At 45.4% G+C, this 27,940-nt stretch overlaps 1 protein-coding gene across 4 annotated transcripts in view; it reads right to left on the reverse strand.

The window, feature by feature from the left end:
• LOC129851114 (semaphorin-3F-like) overlaps nt 1–27,940 on the reverse strand; it is a 106,887-nt gene that overhangs the window by 19,445 nt on the left and 59,502 nt on the right. For 2 of the 4 annotated variants that reach the window (XM_055917385.1, XM_055917384.1), the window contains exons 3-12: nt 24,440–24,600; nt 23,947–24,009; nt 23,342–23,461; nt 21,683–21,772; nt 19,600–19,693; nt 17,330–17,446; nt 17,024–17,163; nt 12,038–12,152; nt 410–479; nt 116–260 (exon numbers count right to left, since the gene is read on the reverse strand). In XM_055917385.1, the coding sequence (XP_055773360.1) occupies nt 116–260; nt 410–479; nt 12,038–12,152; nt 17,024–17,163; nt 17,330–17,446; nt 19,600–19,693; nt 21,683–21,772; nt 23,342–23,461; nt 23,947–24,009; nt 24,440–24,600 (1,115 nt within the window). The remainder of the gene's footprint in view (nt 1–115; nt 261–409; nt 480–12,037; nt 12,153–17,023; nt 17,164–17,329; nt 17,447–19,599; nt 19,694–21,682; nt 21,773–23,341; nt 23,462–23,946; nt 24,010–24,439; nt 24,601–27,940) is intronic. The other 2 variants (XM_055917387.1, XM_055917386.1) reach the window with 1 other exon arrangement.

Genomic DNA, 27,940 nt, shown 5'->3' on the forward strand with positions numbered 1-27,940 from the left:
GGCTGATGTTTGTGTTCTGCTTGAAAGACAAATGGTTTCTGTTTGATGTCTAAGTGTCTTTTATGCCAGCTTGGTTTGGTATTAACACTCAGGGTCATGGGAGGGTGAGGCTCACCGTCCCAGGCCGAGGGTAGGGGATCTTCCCAGTGTAGGCCACCCACTGGTAGTTGGGCCCCTCCTTGTGGGCGAAGGGTCCATTGAAGACCTGGCGGATGTCAGCCATGGAATAGACACAAACTGCTGAGCCCTTGAACACTGAACTGTATGGACAGGGGCGAGATAGACAGCTCAGTGGGTTAAGAACTGAAATAAACCAAAAAGGGACATAATATGACAATGAAAGTATATTTCAATAATTATTCTTAATATTTTCAAAAAGAAGTGTCTGAACATAAGTTTTGCCACTCACCCTGAGACAGAGAAGACTCCGTAGATAACAGGATTCTTGGTATCCTGTGTCGGCTGTATGTAAACATCTCCTAAAAGACAGATACACAGAGACAATCAAGTCAGTGCAAAGAGGACAGACTAAAGAAACGTCACATTCCACAGCACACTGTGGAACACAGCAGTGAGGATGGGGTCAAAGCCAAGATGAAAGGAGAAGATGTGGCTAGCCTCCTCCTCCAGGGTTGTACTACTGAATTCCAGTATCCTGCTGTCGGAAACAGGAGGTGTAAGCCCATGGCACATCTCTATAGAGCAACAGGAAATGAACTGAGAGACATCTCCACAGGAAGGACTAGCAGGCCAAGGTGAAGGATGCAGTACTGTATTATACATAATATACTAAAACACACAAAGAAAAGACTAAGAGCTTCAGAGACAACACCTTTGAAAAGTAACCATTCTATCCATGAGCGTATTCTAAGCCCAAGAGGAAGATGGAATCATACCTCACAAGCCTCTGGGGGTCCCAGCGAGAACTCTACCTAAGATTTGGGCAGTTTGTCTCTCCCCGCTGACCTGCTCTCTGACTGGCCCACATTCTCCTCTCAGGAGGCCCATCTACCTCACAGAACAGAATTCAAGAGTAAGTGGCCAGCCTGCCCGTGTGTAGTAGGGGAATGTCCATTGGCCAGAGGATAAAGACACTGCATGTTTACACATACCACGCTGTCAAGAACCTGTGAGAACTCTACAACTTGAATTGAAAGCAGTATATGGCATTTAATGGACAATGATCTGACGTATAATACATTCTGCAAGTCTTATAGTCACAAATTATTCCTTTTGCGTAGACTGGACGCATTTTTATTCACTAGTATTTGCAATGGGACATACTAAAAACAATAGTTGTCCGGTTGACATAGTTCTAACTGTATGTACACAACAGAATGACAGTAGAGGTGAGCAGGCCTGGTGAGTCCAGTTGAATGACAGTAGAGGTGAGCAGGCCTGGTGAGTCAAGTTGAATGACAGTAGAGGTGAGCAGGCCTGGTGAGTGCAGTTGAATGACAGTAGAGGTGAGCAGGCCTGGTGAGTCCAGTTGAATGACAGTAGAGGTGAGCAGGCCTGGTGAGTCCATTTGAATGACAGTAGAGTTGAGCAGGCCTGGTGAGTCCAGTTGTATGTGTACGCTCTGGGTGTCACTCAAGGCTCTCTCAGGGGAGAGTCTGAGGTTACGATTTCATTCCCATAGCAGAGGATAAGGAGAGGGACTGAAACAGAGCATATGGTCCTTATTCCTCCTTAACCTCCTTTTATCTCTAGACACACACATGCATACACATACGTATGCACAGACACACACACACAAGCACACACACACACCTCCTCCAGAGCCCACAGCTGCTCAAGGCAGAACAGCGGAACGGTCATGGGTTACTACAGACACAGAGAGAAGGGCTGTCAAGGTTGTCATACAACAGATGAGCCCCACCAAGGCACACAGCTGTTCCAGTACAGAAAGGGGTGAATCAGATAAACTACACGGCAGTCACAAACAGACAGACAAACAGGAGCTATCATTAGCTCAATACATGTACAGCAGTCGGTTGCCCCCCAAAATATTATAATTATAAAGGGGAAAAGCTACTTGATTGGAAATAGAAATATTCTGACAAGGCAGAGAAGAGTTGGCAACAGGAAGGCTTGTTAAAGGGATTCTCCGGTACATTTGTAAACTTTTGAAAGTAGTCCCTGAAAATTGCATACAACGTCACTACATGGCCAAAAGTATGTGGGCACCTTCTCATCAAACATCTCATTGCAAAATCAGGGCATTAATATGGAGTTGGTCCCCCCTTTGCTGATATAACAGCCTCCAATCTTCTGGGAAGGCTTTCCACTAGATGTTGGAACATTGCTACGGGGACTTGCTTCCATTCAGCAACAAGAGCATTAGTGACGTCGGGCACTGATATTGGGTGATTAGGCCTAGCTTGCAGATGGCGTTCCAATTCATCCCAAAGGTGTTTTCGATGGGGTTGAGGTCAGGGCTCCGTTGCAGGCCGATCTCCACATACCATTTCTGTATGGACCTTACTTTGTTCACAAGGGAATTGTCATGCTGAAACAGGAAAGGGCCTTCCCCAAACTGTTGCCACAAACTTGTAAGCACAGACTCGTCTAGAATGTCATTGTATGCTGTAGCATTAAGATTTCAATTCACTGGAACTAAGGGGCCTAACCCGAACAATGAAAAACAGCCCCAGACCATTATTTGTCTTCCACCAAACTTTACAGTTGGACCTATGCATTCGGGCAGGTAGCGTTCTTCTGCCATGCGCCAAACCCAGATTCGTGATTCATCACTCCAGAGAACGCGTTTCCACTGCTCCAGAGTCCAATGGCGGCACGCTTTACACCACTTTAGCCAACGCTTGGCATTGCACGGGGTGATCTTAGGCTTGTGTGCAGCTGTTGGGCCACAGACAACCATTTCATGAAGCTCCCGACAAAGAGTTATTGTGCTGACGTTGCTTCCAAAGGCAGTTTGGAACTCGGTAGTGAGAGTTGTAACCGAAGACAGATGATTTTTACTCACTACGCGCTTCAGCACACGTTCTGTGAGCTTGTGTGGCCTACCACTTCGCGGCTGAGCCGTTGTTGCCTAGACCTTTCCACTTCACAATAACAGCACTTATAGTGGAACGGGGCAGCTCTAGCAGGGCAGAAATTTGACAAAAACTGACTTGTTGGAAAGGTGACATCCTATGATGGTGCCACGTTGAAAGTCACTGAGCTCTTCAGACAATGTTTGTCTATGGAGATCGCATGGCTGTGTGCTCGATTTTATATACTTGTTAGCAGCGGGTGTGGCTGCAATAGCCAAATACACTAATTTGAAGGGGTGTCGGACTCCATCCTAGCTGGAGGGGTGCTCTCATCTTATCCACCAACATAGATAGGGCTCTAACTCCTCTAGCCCCACAATGAAATAGGGTGCAGGCCAGGCAGCAGGCTGTTAGCCAGCTTGCCAGCTTAGTGGAGTCTGCCAATAGCACAGTCAGTGTAGTCAGCTCTGCCATACCCATTGAGACCGTGTCTGTGCCTCGACCTAGGTTGGGCAAAACTAAACATGGCGGTGTTCGCCTTAGCAATCTTATTGGGATAAAGACCTCCTCCATTCCTGCCATTATTGAAAGAGATCGTGATACCTCACATCTCAAAATAGGGTTACTTAATGTTATATCCCTCACTTCAAAGGCAATCATAGTCAATGAACTAATCACTGATCATAATCTTGATGTGATTGGCCTGACTGAAACATGGCTTAAGCCTGATGAATTTACTGTGTTAAATGAGGCCTCACCTCCTGGTTACACTAGTGACCATATCCCCCGTGCATCCCGCAAAGGCGGAGGTGTTGCTAACATTTACGATAGCAAATTTCAATTTACAAAAAAAAAAATGGCGTTTTCGTCTTTTGAGCTTCTAGTCATGAAATCTATGCAGCCTACTCAATCACTTTTTATAGCTACTGTTTACAGGCCTCCTGGGCCATATACAGCGTTCCTCTCTGAGTTTCCTGAATTCCTATCAGACCTTGTAGTCATAGCAGATCATATTCTAATTTTTGGTGATTTTAATATTCACATGGAGAAGTCCACAGACCCACTCCAAAAGTCTTTTGGAGCCATCATCGACTCAGTGGGTTTTGTCCAACATGTCTCTGGACCTACTCACTGCCACAGTCATACTCTGGACCTAGTTTTGTCCCATGGAATAAATGTTGTAGATCTTAATGTTTTTCCACATAATCCTGGACTATCGGACCACCATTTTATTACGTTTGCAATCGCAACAAATAATCTGCTCAGACCCCAACCAAGGAGCATCAAAAGTCGTGCTATAAATTCTCAGACAACACAAAAATTCCTTGATGCCCTTCCAGACTCCTTCTGCCTACCCAAGGACGTCAGAGGACAAAAATCAGTTAACCACTTAACTGAGGAACTCAATTTAACCTTGCGCAATACCCTAGATGCAGTTGCACCCCTAAAAACGAAAAACATTTGTCATAAGAAACTAGCTCCCTGGTATACAGAAAATACCCGAGCTTTGAAGCAAGCTTCCAGGAAATTGGAACGGAAATGGCGCCACACCAAACTGGAAGTCTTCCGACTAGCTTGGAAAGACAGTACCGTGCAGTACCGAAGAGCCCTCACTGCTGCTCGATCATCCTACTTTTCCAACTTAATCGAGAAAAATAAGAACAATCCAAAATTTATTTTTGATACTGTTGCAAAGCTAACTAAAAAGCAGCATTCCCCAAGAGAGGATGGCTTTCACTTCAGCAGTAATAAATTCATGAACTTCTTTGAGGAAAAGATCATGACCATTAGAAAGCAAATTACGGACTCCTCTTTGAATCTGCGTATTCCTCCAGGGCTTAGCTGTCCTGGATCTGCACAGCTCTGCGAGGGCCTGGGATCGGGAGAGACACTTAAGTGTTTTAGTACTATATCTCTTGACACAATGATGAAAATAATCATGGCCTCTAAACCTTCGAGCTGCATACTGGATCCTATTCCTACTAAACTACTGAAGGAGCTGCTTCCTGTGCTTGGCCCTCCTATGTTGAACATAATAAACAGCTCTCTATCCACCGGATGTGTACCAAACTCACTAAAAGTGGCAGTGATAAAGCCTCTCTTGAAAAAGCCAAACCTTGACCCGGAAAATATAAAAAACTATCGGCCTATATCGAATCTTCCATTCCTCTCAAAAAATTTTGAAAAAGCTGTTGCGCAGCAACTCACTGCCTTTCTGAAGACAAACAATGTATACGAAATGCTTCAGTCTGGTTTTAGACCCCATCATAGCACTGAGACTGCACTTGTGAAGGTGGTAAATGACCTTTTAATGGCGTCAGACCGAGGCTCTGCATCTGTCCTCGTGCTACTAGACCTTAGTGCTGCCTTTGACACCATCGATCACCACATTCTTTTGGAGAGACTGGAAACCCAAATTGGTCTACACGGACAAGTTCTGGCCTGGTTTAGATCTTACCTGTCGGAAAGATATCCGTTTGTCTCTGTGAATGGTCTGTCCTCTGACAAATCAACTGTACATTTCGGTGTTCCTCAAGGTTCCGTTTTAGGACCACTATTGTTTTCACTATATATTTTACCTCTTGGGGATGTTATTCGAAAACATAATGTTAACTTTCACTGCTATGCGGATGACACACAGCTGTACATTTCAATGAAACATGGTGAAGCCCCAAAATTGCCCTCGCTAGAAGCCTGTGTTTCAGACATAAGGAAGTGGATGGCTGAAAACTTTCTACTTTTAAACTCGGACAAAACAGAGATGCTTGTTCTAGGTCCCAAGAAACAAAGAGATCTTCTGTTAAATCTGACAATTCATCTTGATGGTTGTAAAGTCGTCTCAAATAAAACTGTGAAGGACCTCGGCGTTACTCTTGACCCTGATCTCTCTTTTGACGAACATATCAAGACTGTTTCAAGGACAGCTTTTTTCCATCTACGTAACATTGCAAAAATCAGAAATTTTCTGTCCAAAAATGATGCAGAAAAATTAATCCATGCATTTGTTACTTCTAGGTTAGACTACTGCAATGCTCTACTTTCCGGCTACCCGGATAAAGCACTAAATAAACTTCAGTTAGTGCTAAATACGGCTGCTAGAATCCTGACTAGAACCAAGAAATTTGATCATATTACTCCAGTGCTAGCTTCCCTACACTGGCTTCCTGTTAAGGCAAGGGCTGATTTCAAGGTTTTACTGTTAACCTATAAAGCGTTACATGGGCTTGCTCCTACCTATCTGTCCGAGATGGTCCTGCCGTACATACCAATACGTACACTACGGTCACAAGACGCAGGCCTCCTAATTGTCCCTAGAATTTCTAAGCAAACAGCGGGAGGCAGGGCTTTCTCCTATAGATCTCCATTTTTATGGAACAGTCTGCCTACCCATGTGAGAGACGCAGACTCGGTCTCAACCTTTAAGTCTTTACTGAAGACTTATCTCTTCAGTAGGTCATATGATTGAGTGTAGTCTGGCCCAGGAGTGTGAAGGTGAACGGAAAGGCTCTGGAGCAACGAACCGCCCTTGCTGTCTCTGCCAGGCCGGTTCCCCTCTCTCCACTGGGATTCTCTGCCTCTAACCCTGTTACAGGGGCTGAGTCACTGGCTTGCTGGTGCTCTTTCATGCCGTCCCTAGGAGGGGTGCGTCACTTGAGTGGGTTGAGTTACTGACGTGATCTTCCTGTCTGGGTTGGCGCCCCCCCTTGGTTTGTGCTGTGGTGGAGACCTTTGTGGGCTATACTCGGCCTTGTCTCAGGATTGTAAGTTGGTGGTTGAGGATTTCCCTCTAGTGGTGCGGGGGCTGTGCTTTGGCAAAGTGGGTGGGGTTATATCCTTCCTGTTTGGCCCTGTCCGGGGGTTTCTTCGGATGGGGCCACAGTGTCTCCTGACCGCTCCTGTCTCAGCCTCCAGTATTTATGCTGCAGTAGTTTATGTGTCGGGGGGCTAGGGTCAGTTGGTTATACCTGGAGTACTTCTCCTGTCTTATCCAGTGTCCTGTGTGAATTTAAGTATGCTCTCTCTAATTCTCTCGTTCTCTCTTTCTCTCTGAGAACCTGAGCCCTAGGACCATACTTCAGGACTACCGGGCATGCTGACACCTTGCTGTCCCCAGTCCGCCTGGCCTTGCTGCTATTCCAGTTTCAACTGTTCTGCCTGCGGTTACGAAACCCCTACCTGTCCCAGACCTGCTGTTTTCAACTCTTAATGATCGGCTATGAAAAGCCAACTGAGATTTATTCCTGATTATTATTTGACCATGCTTGTCATTTATGAAAATTTTGAAAATCTTGGCTCTCTCTAATTTTCTCCTTCTCTCTTTCTTTCTCTCGGAGGACCTGGGCCCTGGGACCATGCGTCGGGACTGCCGCCCGTGGTGACTTCTTGCTGTCCCCAGTCCGCCTGGCCTTGCTGCTATTCCAGTTTCAGCTGTTCTGCCCGCAGTTATGGAACCGCCACCTGTCCCAGACCTGTTGTTTTTCAACTCTTAATGATCAGCTATGAAAAGCCAACTGAAAATTATTCATGATTATTATTTGACCATGCTTGTCACCTATGAACATTTTTGAACATCTTGGCATAGTTCTGTTATAATCTCCACCCGGCACAGCCAGAAGAGGACTGGCCACCCCTCATAGCCTGGTTCCTCTCTAGGTTTCTTCCTAGGTTTTGGCCTTTCTAGGGAGTTTTTCCTAGCCACCGTGCTTCTACACCTGCATTACTAGCTGTTTGGGGTTTTAGGCTGGGTTTCTGTACAGCACTTCGAGATATTAGCTGATGTACGAAGGGCTATATAAAATAAAATTGATTGATTGATTGATTGTCTACATAGTGTACTTGCAGATATGTGCACCACGTCATTGCTCTCTTTTCGGTCTGGTGTGGGTGCATGATGTGCCTCTTGCTAGTTGTCACTCATATGGCGAGAGGCTAAAGCTCATTGGCTGAACTCAAATTGCTAGGGGGCTAACCAACGTGGGGGAAAGTGTAGGGAAAATGGCGCAGCACAGGTTCTAGAAAAACAGTTGCTTTCAAACTCGGGATTCCGTGGCTAATTGAGGTAAGACAGTAATTCTGCTCATAGGTTATTTATGTATGAACTACACATTGACACATCAAGCCCAAATCAGGAGGTTTAAAAAATACTTAGTAGTAGCCACATTTCTGGAGCATGTCTTTGTCACGCCCTGACCTTAGAGATCCTTTTTATTTCACTATTTGGTTTGGTCAGGGTGTGATTTGGGGTGGGTATTCTATGTTCTTTCGTTCTAATATTTGTATTTCTATGTTTTGACCGGGTAGGGTTCTCAATCAGGGACAGCTGTCTATGGTTGTCTCTGATTGAGAACCATACTTAGGAATCCCTTTTTCCCACCTGTCTTTGTGGGAAGTTGACTTTGTTTGTGACACATAGCCTTAAGCTTCACGGTTTGTTTTGGATTGTTTATTGTCGGCGTCATAATAATAAAGTAATATGTACGCTCACTACGCTGCACCTTGGTCTACTTCATTCAACGGCCGTGACAGAACTTCCCACCACCAAGGGACAGAGCAGCGCTATCTGGAGAAATGGACATGGGAGGAGATACTGGACGGTAAGGGACCCTGGAGGCAGGCTGGGGAGTATCGCCGTCCACGGGAGGAACTGGAGGCAGCAAAAGCAGAGCAGCAGCGTTACGAGGGAACACGGCTAGCAAGGAAGCCCGAGAGGCAGCCCCCCAATTTTTTTTGGGGGGTGGCACACGGGGAGTTTGGCTGAGTCAGGTTGGAGACCTGAGCCAACTCCCCGTGCTTACCTTGATGAGCGTCGTACTGGTCAGGCATCGTGTTATGCGGTGGAGCGCACGGTGTCTCCAGTACGCATTCTTAGCCCGGTGCGCTACATTCCAGCTCCCCGCATCTGCCGGGCTAGGGTGAGCATCCAGCCAGGATGGGTTGTGCCAGCCCTGCTCTCCAGACCTCCAGTGCGCCTCCTCGGCCCAGTATATCCTGCGCCGGCTCTGCTCACTGTGTCTCCGGTACGTCTGCACAGCCCAGTGCGCCCTGTGCCAGCGCCCCGCATTTGCAGGGTGAAGATAACCACCCAGCCAGGACGGGTTGTGCAGGCTCTAAGCTCGAGACCTCCAGTGCGCCTCCACGGCCCAGTGTATCCGGTGCCTCTGCCAAGGACAAGGCCTCCTGTATGTCTCTCCAGCCTGGTAAGTCCTGTGCCTGCGCCCAGAACTAATCCTCCTGTATGTCTCCCCAGCCTGGTGAGCCCTGTGGCAGCTCCACGTACCAGACTGCACATACGTCTCCTCACTCCAGTGATGATCCATGGCACGAAGCCTCCAGCGACGGTGCCCAGTCCGGGGCCCCCAGCGACGGTGCCCAGTCCGGGGCACCCAGCGACGGTGCTCAGTCCGGGGCCCCCAGCGAGGGTGCCCAGTCCGGGGCCCGCAACGAGGGTCCCCGCAACAGAGGTGCCACCAAAGTGGGGTGAGCCAGTGGTGGAGTGTGGTCTGCGTCCCGCAACTGAGCCGCCACCGCGGATAGATGCCCATCCAGAACCTCCCCTATAGGTTCAGGTTTTGCGGCTGGAGTCCGCACCTTTGGGGGAGGGTACTGTCACGCCCTGACCTTAGAGATCCTTTTTATGTCTCGGTTTGATCAGTGTGTGATTTGGGGTGGGTATTCTATGTTCTTTCGTTCTAATATTTGTATTTCTATGTTTTGGCCGGGTAGGGTTCTCAATCAGGGACAGCTGGCTATCGTTGTCTCTGATTGAGAACCATACTTAGGTATCCCTTTTTCCCTCCTGTCTTTGTGGGAAGTTGACTTTGTTTGTGGCACATAGCCTTAAGCTTCATGGTTTGTTTTGGATTGTTTATTGTTTTTGTCGGCGTCATAATAATAATAAAGTAATATGTACGCTCACCACGCTGCATCTTGGTCTACTTCATTCAACAGCCGTGACAGTCTTTAATAAGAGCTATGAATGGAACCAAAACTGCCCTTTCCTCTTTTCTAAGGCAATAAAAACTCAGTCTACACATTTTTTGTTTCCTCAGAAAGAATGTATTTCTGCTGGAGCTTTGCCTGATATCACTCTCTCCCACTCCCCCCTTATCTTTCTCTTTCATTCTTTCTTTTTCTTTACCACTCTTGTTCATCTCTCATAAAGTCTTCTCTCTGAAGTCCATGAACCATATTGTTGATCAAGCTCAAGCTCATGCAATGTACCTCTTTATTTATATCAAACCATACAATCTAAACCTTTATAGCATCTCTATTGTATATCTACAACCTATTTGCTTTGGCTTCTTAATTTTGACATAGCATACAACCACATGTGCCTGGATAAGACCTCTACATTGTGTGTTTCAATTTACTGTGTGTAATTTGGATGCAAGTTCTCAGGAAGAGCCAAATCTTTTTCTCTTTCCAACTGTAAAAACTCTCTGGGTCTTTGGCGTCCCTCGCTAACAGCAGTCACACATAATACTGCTCACAAACAACAAGCTAAAGCTGGGCTGGAAGGCTCATCAACATTTTCAATAATGACCCCAATGTCCTCTTTACTTTACTACAACACATAGAGAGAGGGGAAATGTAAGTTCATCTGTTCTCTTTATCCAGGTACTTTTGCAACCAGTCCCGGCTTGCTGCAAAGTTCTTCTTACATCAAGGTAGGCTAAACCCAAATACTTTGGTGGCATGTACGTTTTAGAGATACTCAGAGCACATATTATCTAGAAGGCACATAGATCTTCTTGTCTTGTATTACTGGAGTAATACTACCATCCTTATTCTCCCCTGTCTACACCACAAACTGAGGACAAATTTAGACCAGCCATTATAACCCAGCAGTAAACTGGAACCTTGGCATGGAGCTCACCTATACCCAGTTAACAAATGCCCTTTCTGGGGGTACAGTACCTGCCAGGGGTGAGCTGTGCCCACTGGCATCAGGTTTGTCTGACGTATGGGATGTGTGGATGTACTGTAATGACAGCTGAGTTAAGTGTCTCCTGTTCATTGGGATGCTGCAGCAGCCTGTGCCTTTACACATACACCTTTATTAAAGCAATATCCTGAGCCATGCAGGTGAACCAGTGCCAGCTCTCCACTCTCCCCTAAACCCAGTGTGCACGGCATGTCTATGTCAACAATGAGCCGACTAATAAAGACACAAAGTAATTTATAACCGCAGAGTGAGTACGGTGCTTGCGGTTTTGATATCCTTTCATTTACTTGGGTGAAATGGTTACCATTAACAAAAAAAGCCTTACCATTGCGCCATAGTGTTCAGCTAAGTCCAAGACTAGTGCACACGCGAGCAGAATTACTCAACCATAACCTAAAAGTAGAGGTCAAATAGAAAGTCACACAAGCTTTTTATTGCTGAGGTTAGGGCTTGAGTAACTGTAGACTCCGTCACAGAACCATCAGAACCCTCATCATTCCAACGCTCTATTTGGAAGCAGTGAGACAGAGAGAAAGAAAGACATGGTAATGGACCTGACATTCCTGCCTGGCTACCTGATCTGTCTGCCACGAGGCAGCAAGCCCCTCATATCCAGTAAATTACAGGAGGGGAGAGCACCTCTTAATGCGCAGCCAGGAAAAAGAAGCATTTTGTTTGAGACATCTTGAAGGAAAATAATAAGTACACTACCAGAGTGTGTGCAATTCCCATTACAGCATGCCGTATGGGCCACAGGAGTATTGAGTGTAATGGAAGAGGCTGACATATGGGTCAGGGACTGGGCTGTGTGCAGTGCAGTCAGGCTCTGGACAGGTGGTGGTATGCAGAGATAAAACTGATCTGAGATCAGGCTGGGTGGATAGTGCAAGCAGGAATATAAAGGACAGGCAACACCAACTAGTTCCTCTAGCTGGTCTGGAGTCAGTTCCATCATAATTTGTGGTCTCTATTTGACACAGTATTAATACCAATGGGAAACCTCAAGACATGCCACAGGCTGTCTGGTTCCTCGCTCCTCACGTTAATGTGGATAACGGGTGACACCATATCAAGGGAAGGGAGGAGAACTCACGAAGCTCGTCGAAGTGTGTCTCGATCCCGTCGGCCCCCGGCACTGAACAGATGAGCCGAGCCTTCAGGAAAGTGCTCCACTTGTTGACCAGACAGCAGTGTCCACCGTCATCATTCTGCATGGAGAAGAAGAGGGAGAGGGAAAGGGAGCGAGAGGGGGAGGGAGACGGATAAGATGAGGGAGAGGGAAAGAGGGAGAGAGAGGGAGAAGCGGAGGGAGAGGGGGAGAGAGAGGGAGAAGCGGAGGGACAGGTATAGAGAGAGGGAGAAGCAGTGGGGGGGAGGGGAGAGAGAGGGAAAAGCGGGGGGAGAGAGAGGGAGAAGCGGAGGGACAGGGATAGAGAGAGGGAGAAGCAGCGGGAGATAGGGGGAGGGGAGAGAGAGGTAGGGAGAAGCGGAGAGAGAGGTAGGGAGAAGCGGAGAGAGAGGAAGAGGGGGAGAGAGAGGGAAGAGCGGAGGGAGAGAAAGAGGGGGAGAGAGGGAGGAGCAGAGGGGGAGAGAGAGGGAGAAGCAGAGGGACAGAGAAGTGGAGGGAGAGAGAGGGAGAGGCAGAGGGAGAGAATGAGGGAGAAGCGGAGGGAGAGGGAGAAGAGGAGAGAGAGGGAGAAGTGGAGGGAGAGAGAGAGGGAGAAGTGGAGGGAGAGAGAGAGGGAGGGAGGGAGAAGGGTAGAGAGTGGGAGAAGCAGAGGGAGAGATAGAGGGGGAGAGAGAGGCACAAAACATGGTCTTCGTCACACACACACTCACATCCTCCCACCAAAAATAAACACAGGTGGAGTCACCCACACACATTGTACATATTTAAAAAAGCAGCCCGGTTTGGAGAGCGAGCTGGCGAATCGTTGACAATTGGTTAGTTGTGAGGAGATGAGATGGTAAACACTGTCTCCTTTTATTTAGAGCCAAATTCTAAGCCAGTGAGGGAGAGCCAAACCCAGTAGATGTGATTTAGAGGGTTCCTCCTCCTTAACCAACACAATCTCCTTAAAGCACATTCCACTTTTATGGGGAAACTACACTGCCAGGTCATACATAAATAAATATTGCTCGAACAAATTGTTTTCACCACATACAGTGGGAAGAACAAGTATTTGATACACTGACGATTTTGCAGGTTTTCCTACTTACAAAGCATGTAGAGGTCTGTAATTTTTTATCATAGGTACACTTCAACTGTGAGAGACGGAATCTAAAACAAAAATCCAGAAAAGCACATTGATTTTTAAGTAATTAATTTGCATTTTATTGCATGACATAAGTATTTGATACATCAGAAAAGCAGAACTTAATATTTAGTACAGAAACCTTTGTTTGCAATTACAGAGATCATACGTTTCCTGTAGTTCTTGACCAGGTTTGCACACACTGCAGCAGGGATTTTGGCCCACTCCTCCATACAGACCTTCTCCAGATCCTTCAGGTTTCGTGGCTGTCGCTGGGCAATTTGGACTTTCAGCTCCCTCCAAAGATTTTCTATTGGGTTCACGTCTGGAGACTGGCTAGGCCACTCCAGGACCTTGAGATGCTTCTTACGGAGCCACTCCTTAGTTGCCCTGGCTGTGTGTTTCGGGTCGTTGTCATGCTGGAAGACCCAGCCACGACCCATCTTCAATGCTCTTACTGAGGGAAGGAGGTTGTTGGTCAAGATCTCGCGATACATGGCTCCATCCAACCTCCCCTCAATACGGTGCAGTCGTCCTGTCCCCTTTGCAGTAAAGCTTCCCCAAAGAATGATGTGTCCACCTCCATGCTTCACAGTTGGGATGGTGTTCTTGGGGTTGTACTCATCCTTCTTCTTCCTCCAAACACGGCGAGTGGAGTTTAGACCAAAAAGTTATATTTTTGTCTCATCAGACCAGGTCCTGCCGTGTAGTTCTGGGCTGATCCCTCAACTTCCTCATGATTATTGATGCCCCACGAGGTGAGATCTTGCATGGAGCCCAACCCGAGGGTGATTGACCGTCATCTTGAACTTCTTCCATTTTCTAATAATTGTGCCAACAGTTGTTGCCTTCTCACCAAGCTGCTTGCCTATTGTCCTGTAGCCCATCCCAGCCTTGTGCAGGTCTACAATTGTATCCCTGATGTCTTTACACAGCTCTCTGGTCTTGGCCATTGTGGAGAGGTTGGAGTCTGTTTGATTGAGTGTGTGGACAGGTGTCTTTTATACAGGTAACGAGTTCAAACAGGTGCAGTTAATACAGGTAATGAGTGGAGAACAGGAGGGCTTCTTGAAGAAAAACAGGTCTGTGAGAGCCGTAATTCTTACTGGTTGGTAGGTGATCAAATACTTATGTCATGCAATAAAATGCAAATTAATTACTTAAAAATCATACAATGTGATTTTCTGGATTTTTGTTTTGGATTCCGTCTCTCACAGTTGAAGTGTACCTATGATAAAAATTACAGACCTCTACATGCTTTGTAAGTAGGAAAACCTGCAAAATCGGCAGTGTATCAAATACTTGTTCTCCCCACTGTATATCATTGTAATGCCCACATGATGGTTGTAGGCCTGTACATACTGCACACGACAGTCTACACATACTTATATGTAATAAGTCCCTAACTGGGATTTGAAATTGTTTTCATATATTTTGTGTTACATTTTTTAAGCAATTGCGCTGTACATTTGTTCATATATTTGGGTAATAGGAGTGTGTAGAGACAATAAACCAAACAGCATTAAGAGCATCCAGATATGTATAGAAGTGAAAAAGAGAGAACAGCATACCTGGGGACCAGTGAATTATAGAACGTATCACTGGGGACCAGTGAATGATAGAACAGTATCACTGGGGACCAGTGAATGATAGAAGGGTATCACTGGGGACCAGTGAACTCTAGAACGTATCACCGGGGACCAGTGAATGATAGAAGAGTGTCACTGGGGACCAGTGAATGATAGAAGAGTGTCACTGGGGACCAGTGAATGATAGAAGAGTGTCACCGGGGACCAGTGAATGATAGAAGAGTGTCACCGGGGACCAGTGAATAGTAGAACAGTATCACTGGGGACCAGTGAATGATAGAAGGGTATCACTGGGGACCAGTGAATGATAGAAGAGTGTCACCGGGGACCAGTGAATAGTAGAACAGTATCACTGGGGACCAGTGAATGATAGAAGAGTATCACTGGGGACCAGTGAATGATAAAAGAGTATCACTGGGGACCAGTGAATGATAGAAGGGTATCACTGGGGACCAGTGAATGATAGAAAGGTATCACTGGGGACCAGTGAACTCTAGAACGTATCACCGGGGACCAGTGAATGATAGAAGAGTATCACTGGGGGCCAGTGAATGATAGAAGAGTATCACTGGGGACCAGTGAATGATAGAAGGGTATCACTGGGGACCAGTGAATGATAGAAGAGTGTCACTGGGGACCAGTGAATGATAGAAGATTGTCACTGGGGACCAGTGAATGATAGAAGAGTATCACTGGGGACCAGTGAATGATAGAAGAGTGTCACTGGGGACCAGTGAATGATAGAACAGTATCACTGGGGACCAGTGAATGATAGAAGGGTATCACTGGGGACCAGTGAATGATAGAAGAGTATCACTGGGGACCAGTGAATGATAGAAGGGTATCACTGGGGACCAGTGAATGATAGAAGAGTATCACTGGGGACCAGTGAATGATAGAAGAGTGTCACTGGGGACCAGTGAATGATAGAACAGTATCACTGGGGACCAGTGAATGATAGAAGAGTATCACTGGGGACCAGTGAATGATAGAAGAGTGTCACTGGGGACCAGTGAATGATAGAACAGTATCACTGGGGACCAGTGAATGATAGAACAGTATCACTGGGGACCAGTGAATGATAGAAGAGTATCACTGGGGACCAGTGAATGATAGAAGAGTATCCCTGGGGACCAGTGAATGATAGAAGAGTATCACTGGGGACCAGTGAATGATAGAAGAGTATCACTGGGGACCAGTGAATGATAGAAGAGTATCACTGGGGACCAGTGAATGATAGAACAGTATCACTGGGGACCAGTGAATGATAGAAGAGTATCACTGGGGACCAGTGAATGATAGAAGAGTATCCCTGGGGACCAGTGAATGATAGAAGAGTATCACTGGGGACCAGTGAATGATAGAACAGTATCACTGGGGACCAGTGATTGATAGAACAGTATAGAGTATAGAACCCACTGAATGTGAAATGGGTGTTTGTGTGCAGGGTCACTACCTGATCCACTCAAATAAACAGTTGTGAGCAGCTAAAGATCTGACACATGCAAGCACACACCCACGGTGACTAACTGAATAAACACTATGCTCTCCATGTTTGTAAGCAAAGCCCAGAAAGATGCATCCTAAGCTCCAAGTTGACCCCACAGGGACAAACACATTCCCTGTTATTTGTTTTTGCTGATCGTCTCAATTTGCAGCTCTGGGGGAGAAGGTCAGGGAAATTACCACACGCTGTCTCAAACTCATCTCTGGATCTCAAAGCTAGATCCACTGCGTTTTTTCATTGTTCCCCTCTAATCAGGGACTGATTTAGACCTGGGACACCAGGTGTGTGCAATTAATGATCAGGTAGAACATTAAACCAGCAGGCTCTGGACCTCATAGGGTAAGAGTTGAATACCCCTGTACTAGAGGATACTGCTGTAGAAGGAAGGGCTGCTGGACTGGTTTAGGGGATCGGGCTTTTACCCTGCTGTTCTGTTACCTGAATAAGTAATATACTACATCCTTTAATACGTTTAAAGACTACCAGTCGGGAGGTCAGACGATCATAGGGTCGTATGTCAGGGTTCCATCTCAAGGATAGAGACATGTATTGTACACAGGGAGGTTAAATACACATGGATTTCAGCGAGTCAGTGTTAGACAAACATTAGTTCTACAGACCGAGACTGGTTTCTTCCTTTCTTTATGAAACTGGGGTATATTTGCTGTGCATGTCACATGCATTGTTATTTGTGAATGTGGTACAATCCATTCTGAGGCTGTGCTCACCAGGCAGATCCGACCGATGCGGGCCTGGGTCACAGGACTCTGGCCCATCTCAGCAGACTTCTCACGGAAGAAGAAGTAAAGCTTGTCGTCATTCCTCTCTGCGCTGTCAGGGATGAGCTGCACATGGATGAAGGAAGGGTCTGGGAGAAGGAGAGAGAGACGGAGAGAAAGATGAATAAGAGGATATGAAGATCACTGAACATCTGGTTGATATCATTTACAAACTGTTTGCATTTCCTGTTTATTAAAGGGGAGAGTTGACGATTTTGTAAACATTAAATATTATGAAAGAAGACATTTATTTACCATTTAACCATCTGGAGTTATACTGGTCTGTACGCATGGCGGTCTGTTTCCCAGTACGGAAGATGGCAGAGTCTGTTCCCATGAAGTCAATGTAGACCCCAGCATAGAGTTCACCATCTGAGAGAGAGGGGAGAGGGAAGGACAGAGGGAGAGGGAAAGAGATTAATCCACTGAGCCAAATACTTTGACTCTTTGATATAAAGCCAGCCACACCCTTGGCATAAAGGACTGAGGCGCTCCTTACACAGAAACCCCCACTACCCAAATTAAACCTTCAGTCCCTGGCAAGACCCCCTGGCGGACCCTAGTGTCCAATACTTTAAAATCAAAATCAACCTTTATTTGTCACATGCGCCAAACAGGTGTAGATCTTACAGTGAAATGCTTACTTACAAGCCCTTAACCAACAGTGCAGTTCAAGAAGAGTTAAGAAAAGATTTACCAGATAAACTAAAGTAAAAAATAATAAAAAGTAACACAATAAAATAACAATAACAAGGCCATTTCCAGGGGGTACCGGTACCGAGTCAATGTGCGGGGGTACAGGTTAGTCGAGGTAATTTGTACATGGGGGTAGGGGTGAAGTGACTATGCATAGATAATAAACAGTGAGTAGCAGCAGTGTACAAAACAAATGGAGGGGGTTAATGTAAATAGTCCGGGTGGCCATTTGATGAATTGTTCAGCAGTCTTATGGCTTGGGGGTAGTTAAGGAGCCTTTCGGTCCTAGACTTGGCGCTCCGGTACCGCTTGCTGTGCAAGAGCAGAGAGAACAGTCGACGACTTGGGTGACTGAAGTCTTTGAAAAATGTTAAGGGCTTTCCCTTACGAAAGTCCAGCAAAATATCTTTAGACTGTCATCACCAGGGTGTCAATGTCAAAGACATCTTTAGCACACAGTGTGGACAAAGACAGATGAACAGCATACATCATAATACACACATAATGAAGATCACGCTATTTGGCCAAAGGGATTATCCACTACCCAGGCTTTTTAAAGTTATGTGAATAAGGCACACACAGGGTAGAAGGACCAGAGTCTTGTTAATCAGTGGGGAGACTGAATGTTGCTCCTCCAGTTGCTGGTTGGGCCTCATATGAGAGCAGGTGTCCCAGCATGCATTTAGTAGCTACGGGGAGTTCTCAGGGGTGGGGTTAATGGGACAACAGGGGCTCAGGGCAAAGGCAGAAACAACTATACTACTAGTATGTAACATAATTAATTCAATTCTTCAGATCTTTACTAAGTAGAGTCAACGTAGGCCTTGATCTACAGTATAGAGTGTGTATGATATCTAGGGGTAGGCGTGAGGAGGTAGACCTACATGTGTGACCTTTTAGGGGTCAAAGTAATATCCAGTTCTTATTCCACACCATTAGTCACCCATAGCTGATGTTAACTGGTAGAGACGGGGGTTCATTCGCCCTGGTTCCCTGCTTCCCTGGTTCCGCCCTGGTCAGCTGGCAGTGTGCTAACGTGGGAAGTGCTGACGATTTACACTGACTTTCCCACCCCACAGTCAGGATCAACTTACACTGACTGTCCCACCCCACAGTCAGGATCAATTTACACTGGTGACAACTGTGAGGTCTGGCCCAGGCAGAATGACCATGAGTGGAGGGTGGAGGACACTCAACTTCCTCATGGTTCCTTTTAGAAGACCCACCAACACCAACACCATACCTTACAACATGAAGTTACCACAAACCAAACATGTTGCAATGTGTCATGTGATTGATCTGCATGTATTGGCCAGAAATGCATATGATTGGATTTCTCATGATAAATGACCATAACAAATCATATGAATATGATTGGTTCTTGGTATTTTTCCAATGAAAGTCACAAAGCTACCATGGAAAGGATTGGCTTATTAAAACTGTGAACCCACTGGTCTGTGCCCACAGCTCCTTAAATCCGATTCTTAACAAGGCGTGATGCCTTCTGATTTTATCATCAGAGATGAGATCAGCATTGCTCTGCTATCCATCTCATGGAAAATAGAAACAGAATGAAAAATTATACTTTGTCTGCCTGGACAGATTTTAGGCAATACAAACATTTTTAACAAAGTTGCCCCCCCAAAAAATTGGGGATAAAGGAGGTGGCCATTTGTAGTAGTGGGAGATAAAAGGAGGCGTACACAGGGGACATAGCCTCAGGGACCGTCAGAGTCACTGAGAGAGCCATGGGGACAAACTGGGTGAACTGGACTGGACTGGGACATCTCCAGCATGTGGCCAAGTGTGGCCTGGATGATGATACTCACTGATCAAAGCCGAGACGCTGTTGAGCTTTGGGTCGTAGGAGCACTTTCCCTTCCCAGACTCCACTTTGCCCGGCTCCAAATACCATATGTATTCCTGAAATGGAAAAATCATAAGAAAGAAGCAATAAATTCATAGTGGTCTTCATCATGTCAGTGTGATTCCCTGGTGGAGGGAAAATTGAGGCAGTTCAATATTCTTCCAGTAGATCCTCTGGGGCCTATAAGGCATTGTGGTTTGTAAAGGATGAAACATAGACTAATGAGAGTGCCTGCATACAGAAAAAAAAATGGATCTCAATCCAACTCTTTTAATTCCTCTCTAGTGCACTAGAATGACTGAGGGCATAATGCGTCAAGGGCTGTTCTCTCTGCACAACAATCTCTCATATGCCAAATGTCTCTCATCCTCTCTTGGTTAAATCTGTTTATGTAGCCCCACTGCTGCTGAGACCTGTACTTCTGCTCAGCAAAACCATGCCTGGGATGGAGTCTGGATGACTGATGTTCATGACTCCTGGTGTCTCTATACACAGCACTGAAAGGTGATTGGCAGGTATTTGGAGTCGTGGAGAGAAACAGCCAATGGCATGCGATGACATGCCCTGTAGCCTTGCCACAAACCAGAACAAGTAAAATCCTCCAATCCCTCACTCTCCAATCGAGGACTTAGGGGAGCAGAGAGACGAAGACACCTTTGTCCTTGTCCGTCAACACCTGAGCAGGAGAAAGTGAGGCGCTTGCCAATGTTATTCCCCACTGGCTCCTACGTGCCCCCTTATTATATTCCCTCTCACCTTTGATTAAAATCAACCACACATGTAAATCTGATGGTGTTGGCAGCTTCCTGCAAGAGATGCCAGATGTTAATGAACATGCGGTCACATGTGCCAAGGGATATTCTCTGAACATGTTTTTAAACCCTTTATGAAAGATGTTACCCGACAAAGGACTAAGTGTTGCATGCAACACATTCAAACATAATGGCCCTGTTCTTCTAAGGGTTAAGAGTTCCTTCCTGTACTGTGAATGGTGTTGCTCAGCTATGTGGATCTATTATTTCCTTTCTGCTTTAGCAGTTTGTGTTTGTCCTGAACCAACAGGGCTGCAGTGAGAGTGGGTCAGACGTTAACCGTGTGAGACCTGTGGGAGAGGTTGGCCCACATTCCTACAGAGGGAGAGGGTGGTGGGGTGGGGTTGGGGGGGGGTGAAGGACTGGAGGGTGGGTTGTTCTGTGTCCTGGAACACAAGTGACAGGACAATGTAAGGAGGAGAGGGTAGAGATGAATTTATCTACCACAAATGGGCTTATTAGTTAGAAACACTGTCATACATCAGTCATCGATGGTGTCAGTGCTATACTGTATTGATCCTCAATGAAAGATCTATATTTGATTGTGTAGTGTATTAACATGTTGTGTGACCTTGTGTAGAAAATCACAAAGTGCTGGACTGTCATCTCTCTCATGCATAAGAAGCAGGTGACACAAATGCTGGAGAATCAGTTCAACAGCACACACACCGACAGAGTGTGAGAGAGTAGGAGACAGAGAGTGTGAGTGAGTGAGTGAGTGAGTGAGTGAGTGAGTGAGTGAGTGATCATGAGAAAGAGAGCGTGCTCAAAAGATGAGGCTTACACAAAAATTGACAAATGAACAACGAGAGCAATGCACAACAGAAATATGACGGAAGAAACAAAAACAGACAAACATTTCAACGACCAATTTATTTTCTCCAAATGGACAGGGTCTAGAGAAGACATGCTTAGCAGTGAGGAGATAAGCGGTCAACTACACTAGAGACCCAACGCAGTGGGACAATTCAACTGATGATGACAGAAGTGCTTCAAGACACAGAATGAGCACAGACAGAACAGAGGGGTCAGGAGACATGCACAGCCCTCCCCCTACAGAGAGAGAGGGAGAGAGGGAGAGAGGGAGAGAGGGAGAGAGAGAGAGAGGGGAAGACATGCAAGCTGAGGCCCAGAGTGGGTCGCCAGTGCACTCCCCAGCACATAGGGGCAAGGCTCAGGGGCAGACAGGCAGAACCGCCCAGGCTAGTGACGGGCACCTGACCCACGTCCCACCTTCAGTCCCAGTGTCTTGAACACAGCGCTGGGTTCGGCCGCGCGGTTAGCCCTCGCTCCAGTCTGGGGCATCTGCAGGTGCATGGCGGCCTAAAACAGGAGACAGCGACACATTCTGGACGTTACGCACCTGCAGTAGGCAGGATCTGACGTGAGCTCAGTAACTCTGTAAACTGGTCTTGGACTGATGTGACTGCATGACTGTTTATTTAATGTCATTCGGACAGCGTGTGCGGAAAATGTATGGATTTCTCATTCTCTACATTCTCTGTGCGATGAATGTTTGTGTAGCTTAACTTCACCAGATGGGACGAACATCAGCAATATCCGTTCTATACCCTGTCGTTGAGTCAATACAGTCTCTCACAGTATGGTATATCCACTCAATTCTGGCCTGAGCCACTGCCAAGAACCAATATTTGGCTTTTACAGATAATACTAGCTATCATAGCCCCATGTAGGCTACTATCCTTTAGGTTTGTAAAAAGGAAATCATGCCTGAAAAATGGCTTAACTGAAAAATAAAGAATTCTGAAATCTGGCAAGCTGTTAACAATTGATCTGCATGTCTTCAGTTACAAAAGCAGGTTTCTGACGTATGAGAAGGAGTGTCCATGCGTGTGTATACATCCACATTAGAAAATGAGCCGATTTCTGGCATTGAGCAGCGTTTCGCCTTCTCATGGTTTCCTGTCTGAAAAAGCTGTGTGTGTGTATGGTTGTACCATTTTACATCTCTGCTCCCATACGTAACTCCAGAGAGAGAGAGAGAGGGCTCACGGGAAGAGTCTGACCTGTCTGTTCGATGTGAAGGGAAAATAAAATCCATCTCATTAATGTACTATAACTAGGACATTCCATTGGCACCCCATAATGGGAGCTGCCATGGCCAATTACCCAACTCCTCACATGGTGAGGACTAGAGGCTGAGGGAGCAAAGAGGGAGCAGACCAACTGAGAGGCACAGGGCTGCTAGAGCTATGAGTGGATGGATGGATGCCCTTTTGTTAGTAAGGGTCATATGGATCCATGTGAAATAGCAGAGGGGTGTGAAGAGGTCTAACTGTGTCCTCTGAATCAGGCAGAGTCCTCAGAGAAGAGGAAACAGGGAAATATTATCTATCCACAACTTTTATTTATTCCCTCTTAAATGCCCCAGGACCATCGTTAAGGAACAAGTGTTGAAATTAAAGCAGCAGGGCTGGGGGTATTGGAGAGGGGCAATAAAACAGGGAAGTACACTGTGGAGGTGATGCCCGGCTCCAGGAAACTCAAGACTTCCAATTAAGGAGTGAGACTAAACAGACAGCACCGTAACAGCAACACTAACAGCAACAGTGCGCTGGGGACGACAGCTGTGTGCAGGCTGAGACTCCAATGGTTGCCTAGGCATGGGGGCAGGAGATGATGCTGTGGATATCAGGAGGGGTAGAGGTTTGTGAAGGTAGGAATGAAAGCAGGATTGAGAGAGAGAGAGAAAGAGAGGTGTGGGGATGGAAAGAGAGAGCGTGAGAAAGATGGAAGGGAGGAAGGCTGGGTTAGAGGTGTGGGATGGAGACTGAATGTCAGAGCCGTAGTCTCCCTCCTTCACCTCTTCACTGTGTACTGTAGCTTAGGGAACACACACTTAGTGTATTCCAAAAGGCATGGAGCTCTAACCTGTGCTTTGTGTCCACGGTTGACGTAGGTACAGACGGGGTTGTAGGCTCCAGTCCCACAGACATACAGGTGGGTCCTGTTCCACGGCTCAATCAGACGGATGAAGTTCCCACACTCGCCCTGCATGGGGATAAACATAGACAAACAAGAATGGATTATCAACGCAGATAGAACAAGGTACAGAATGTCAATATTTCAATATACCAGTATAACAGTCGTCTATTTATCTAGACCCTACACTGGCCGAAGGGAGACAGTGAGGGTGGTTGGTCTGCTATGAGCTGTTCAGTGCCAGTCCTGCCCTGTCTGTCTGGCCAGACAGAGGGGAACCACAGGGCCAAATGAAATCCACACAGGTGTGTGCCACTACGATGGTTTCGCTTGAACCCTTTTTCATTAAGCCAAAAACTCAAATAAATACTTAGGCTATATACACCTAGCAATACAGACACACAAATAGAGGTGAGTAAAAATATATACTTTATAGATGTTCAATATATAAAGAAAATACATGACTTCATGTTACAGGTGGCACACATCACCTGACCTGAAATATAAATGCTGAATTAGTTGTGTGGAAATGGAGAGTCAACAGAAATACTTACATTGGTGTCCTTTCCACTTAGAAGACACTCAGTCTTCCTCTGCTGGGAGACAGGCCAGTGGAGCTGAAGGCAGGGGGGAAAACAGAGGTCATTTTATAGCAATAACCCAACCCATCGCACAAACCTTTCCACATCACTGGACTTTATAGCTGTGGGGCTAAACCTGCCACAGGGATATCCCCCAACGGTACTATTAGCCGACTAGGAATGGTCATTTCTAGATTTTGTTTTTGTAGTTTTACAACCCTCATCTCCAGAAAATGGTGCAGTCAAACACAAACTGGAGGTGAGCTATTCAAAACATCCAACGCAGGGCAGCGGAACGGAACATATGACCCTAGGGGGCCGTTTCTGAGAGTTGAGGTAAATTAGCCTCACCCGGGTTTATAGGGCCCTGGAGAGGAGAGGGGAGGGAAGGGAGGAGATGGTGATGGGGGTGACAGGAGGTAAGGGAAGGTGAAGAGGTGAAGCATTAGTGACTGTAAGGTCTTACAATGAGCGGCTCCTTGTTGATGTCATGCAGGTCCAGGGACAGGATGTGGTCCTTGCTGCCCACGTACATGCGGTCATGGTCCTCGTCCATACGCAGGATACGATAGTCAGACGTGTTCAGCAGGTAGGCAAAGTGCTGGGCAGTGCCAGTGGACCTCAGCTCTGCAGAGAGAGAGGGGGAACAAGAGAGCAATGTATCCATTTGGAACAGAAAATTGCTGTACACAAAAACAGTAACACACACATGCACGCTCAACTGACTCATTTCACAAACCACCCCTGTTAGGCATACCGATGGGGGGTTTAAATGATGGTTTCCAGTAACACTGTTGAAACCCAACACAGCAGATCAGTGACAAGTGCTAGAGAGAGTCTCATTGTGTTGTTGACATATTAATTTCTCTAGGTTAGGGGGCAGCATTCAGAAATTTTGGATGAAAAGCATGTCCAAATTAAACTGCCAGCTACTCATCCCCAGAAGATAAGATATGCATATTATTAGTAGATTTGGATAGAAAACACGCTGAAGTTTCTAAAACTGTTTGAATCATGTCTGTGAGTATAACATAACTTATTTAGCAGGCGAAACCCCGAGGACAAACCATTCAGATTCTTTTTTTTTTTAGGTCACTCTCTTTCCAATGAGTTTTCATTGGGAAACCAGATTTCTAAGGGACCTGCTTGCAGTTCCTACCGCTTCCACTGGATGTTAACAGACTTGAGAAATTGGTTGAGGTTATTCCTTTGTGTAATGAAGAAGTACGGCCATCTTGAACGAGAGTCACTCGAGGTGTCCTGTTAGACAGAAGTGCGTGACCAGAAAGCGAGCTATAGTTGGTTTTAATCCTGTATTGAACACAGATCATCAAGTCTTCAATTTGATCAATTATTAACTTAGAGGGCAGGGGGCAGCATTTTCACTTTCGAAAAAATAGCATGCCAAAATTCAACTGCTTGCTACTCATCCCCAGAATATAAGATATGCATATTATTAGTAGATTTGGATAGAACACACTCTGATGCTTCTAAAACTGTTTGAATCATGTCTGTGAGAATAACAGAACTTATGTAGCAGGCAAAATCCTGAGGACAAACCATTCAGAATTTGTATTTTTTTGATGTCAGTGTCTTTTCAATGAGTTTTCTTAGAGCAGTGGTTCTTAACCTGGGTTCGATCGAAAAGGAAGAAAAGGAACAGACTTTGTTGCGAAAATGACATGAGAGTGGCACTTGCCAAGGTGAAGCCCCGCATTTCTGAACTGGTCTCTGAAAGGCAACAGCAGAAGTCACACTGATTTGCAGTAAATATTCATTATTATGTTTTTGTTTTTGTGTGAAAATCATGTTTTGATGATTTTGTTCTTTGAACACACGGTGTTGATGTTGATGCATGGTTCATTTTGTGCACCAGTAAAATGTATACCTATGTTTTGAATTTGAAAAAAATCATATTTTATTTTTCCAATTAAGAAGGGTTCGGTGAATGCGCATAATGAAACTGGTGGGGTTCAGTACCTCCAACAAGGTTAAGAACCACTGTCTTAGAGACACCAGATTTCTAATGGACTTGCTTGCAGTTCCTACCGCTTCCACTGGATGTCACCAGTCCTTGGAAATCGGTTGAGGTTATTCCTTTGTGTAGTGAAGAAGTAGGGCTATCGTAAATGAGGGTCACATGAAGTAATTTTTTGAGAAGAGGCACGTTACAAAAAGAGTTGTGTCAGTTTGTTTTCTTTTTGTATTGAACACAGATCATCCCGTCTTCAAATTGATTGATTATTAACGTTTAAAAATACCGAACGTTGTATGACAAAAGTAGTTTGAAATGTTTTGGCAAAGTTTACATGTAACTTTTCATATATTTTGTAGAGAAGTGGCGAAAGTTGGAAGCTGTGTTTTTCTGGATGAAACGGTCCAAATAAATTTACATTTTGGATATATATCGACGGAATTAATCGAACAAAAGGACCATTTGTGATGTTTATGGGACATATTGGAGTGCCAACAAAAGAATTTCCTCAAAGGTAAGGCATGATTTATATTTTATTTCTGCGTTTTGTGTCGTGCTTGCAGTGTTGAATTATGCTACTCTCTTTGTTTACTGTTGTGCTATCATCAGATAATAGCATCTTATGCTTTCGCCAGAAAAGCCTTTTTGAAATCTGACATGTTGGCTGGATTCACAACGAGTGTAGCTTTAATTTAGTATCTTTCATGTGTGATTTAATGAAAGTTAGATTTTTATAGTAATTTTTATAGAAATTAATTTGAATTTGGCGCTCTGCATTTTCTCAGGCTTTTTGCCAAGTGAGACAGTAGCGTCCCGCCTAAACTCAGATTTTTGAATATAAATATGAACTTTACCGAACAAAAATACATGTATTGTGTAACATGAAGTCCTATGAGTGTCATCTGATGACGATCATCAAAGGTTAGTGATTCATTTTATCTCTATTTCTGCTTTTTGTTACTGCTCTCTTTGGCTGGAGAAATGGCTGTCTTTTTCTGTGACTTGGCTCATACGTAACATAATCGTTTGGTGTGCTTTCGGCGTAAAACCTTTTTAAAATCGGACACTTTGGCTGGATTTACAACAAGTGTATCTTTAAAATGGTGTAAAATACTTGTATGTTTGAGGAATTTAAATTATGGGATTTCTGTTGTTTTGAATTTGGCGCCCTGCAGTTTCACTGGCTGTTGACGAGGTGGGACACTATCGTCCCACATACCCTAGAGAAGTTAATACTGTCTAAGAGATGCTCCTTCTAAGAAAAGTATAATTATCATTGTCTTTCCTCCACATCTCTGTCAAATACTGCCATGGACATCCGCCAAGGATGCTTTTCTCTGGTCATCTGAAGGTCTGAGCTCTGACGAAATTAAGAATGCATTTGACAGACATTCCCAAGGAAACAGTAACAGGACGCTTCCTACAGAACCTTCCATGTGAGACTGGAGTGTTTGTTTGATTTGTTCTCCTCGGTTCAGCAGCCATGTACGGACAGGGCAGTGATGTTTGAGAGGCCCGCCGTCTCTCTACTGCTTGGGCCCTCCACCAAACACAAACACTCTGTGGGACCCTACAGGGTAGGGATTAGCAGGATGGTACTCATATACTGCTGCTTGACAAACATTGAGGTTTCACTAAATAAGCTGGAAGATCCTGTTAAATGTTGACCTTTATTCTACTTAAACATTTCAGGAGACCACCAACAAACAACAGCTCTACGATACCACATGTTCATGTACTGTATGTTACTTTTAGTGGTTCAATTGTGGAGATAAAAAAAAATAAAGCAGCCACCTAAAAATGATAATAATAATAAGTATTATTAATATTGTTATGTCAACAAACAAAATGGTCCTGGTGTATCACAGCTTCAAAGTGAAAACAACACAGCATAGTAAAAATAAATCAAATGTATCTGCTATTTCAAAAGTGTAAAAAGCAGTTTATTAATATCCATGTTTATGCAGGACCGGTTTCTAAACCAGTAACTCT

The sequence above is a fragment of the Salvelinus fontinalis genome, chromosome 3 (genome assembly GCF_029448725.1).
Source record: "Salvelinus fontinalis isolate EN_2023a chromosome 3, ASM2944872v1, whole genome shotgun sequence".
Lineage (NCBI taxonomy): Eukaryota > Metazoa > Chordata > Actinopteri > Salmoniformes > Salmonidae > Salvelinus > Salvelinus fontinalis.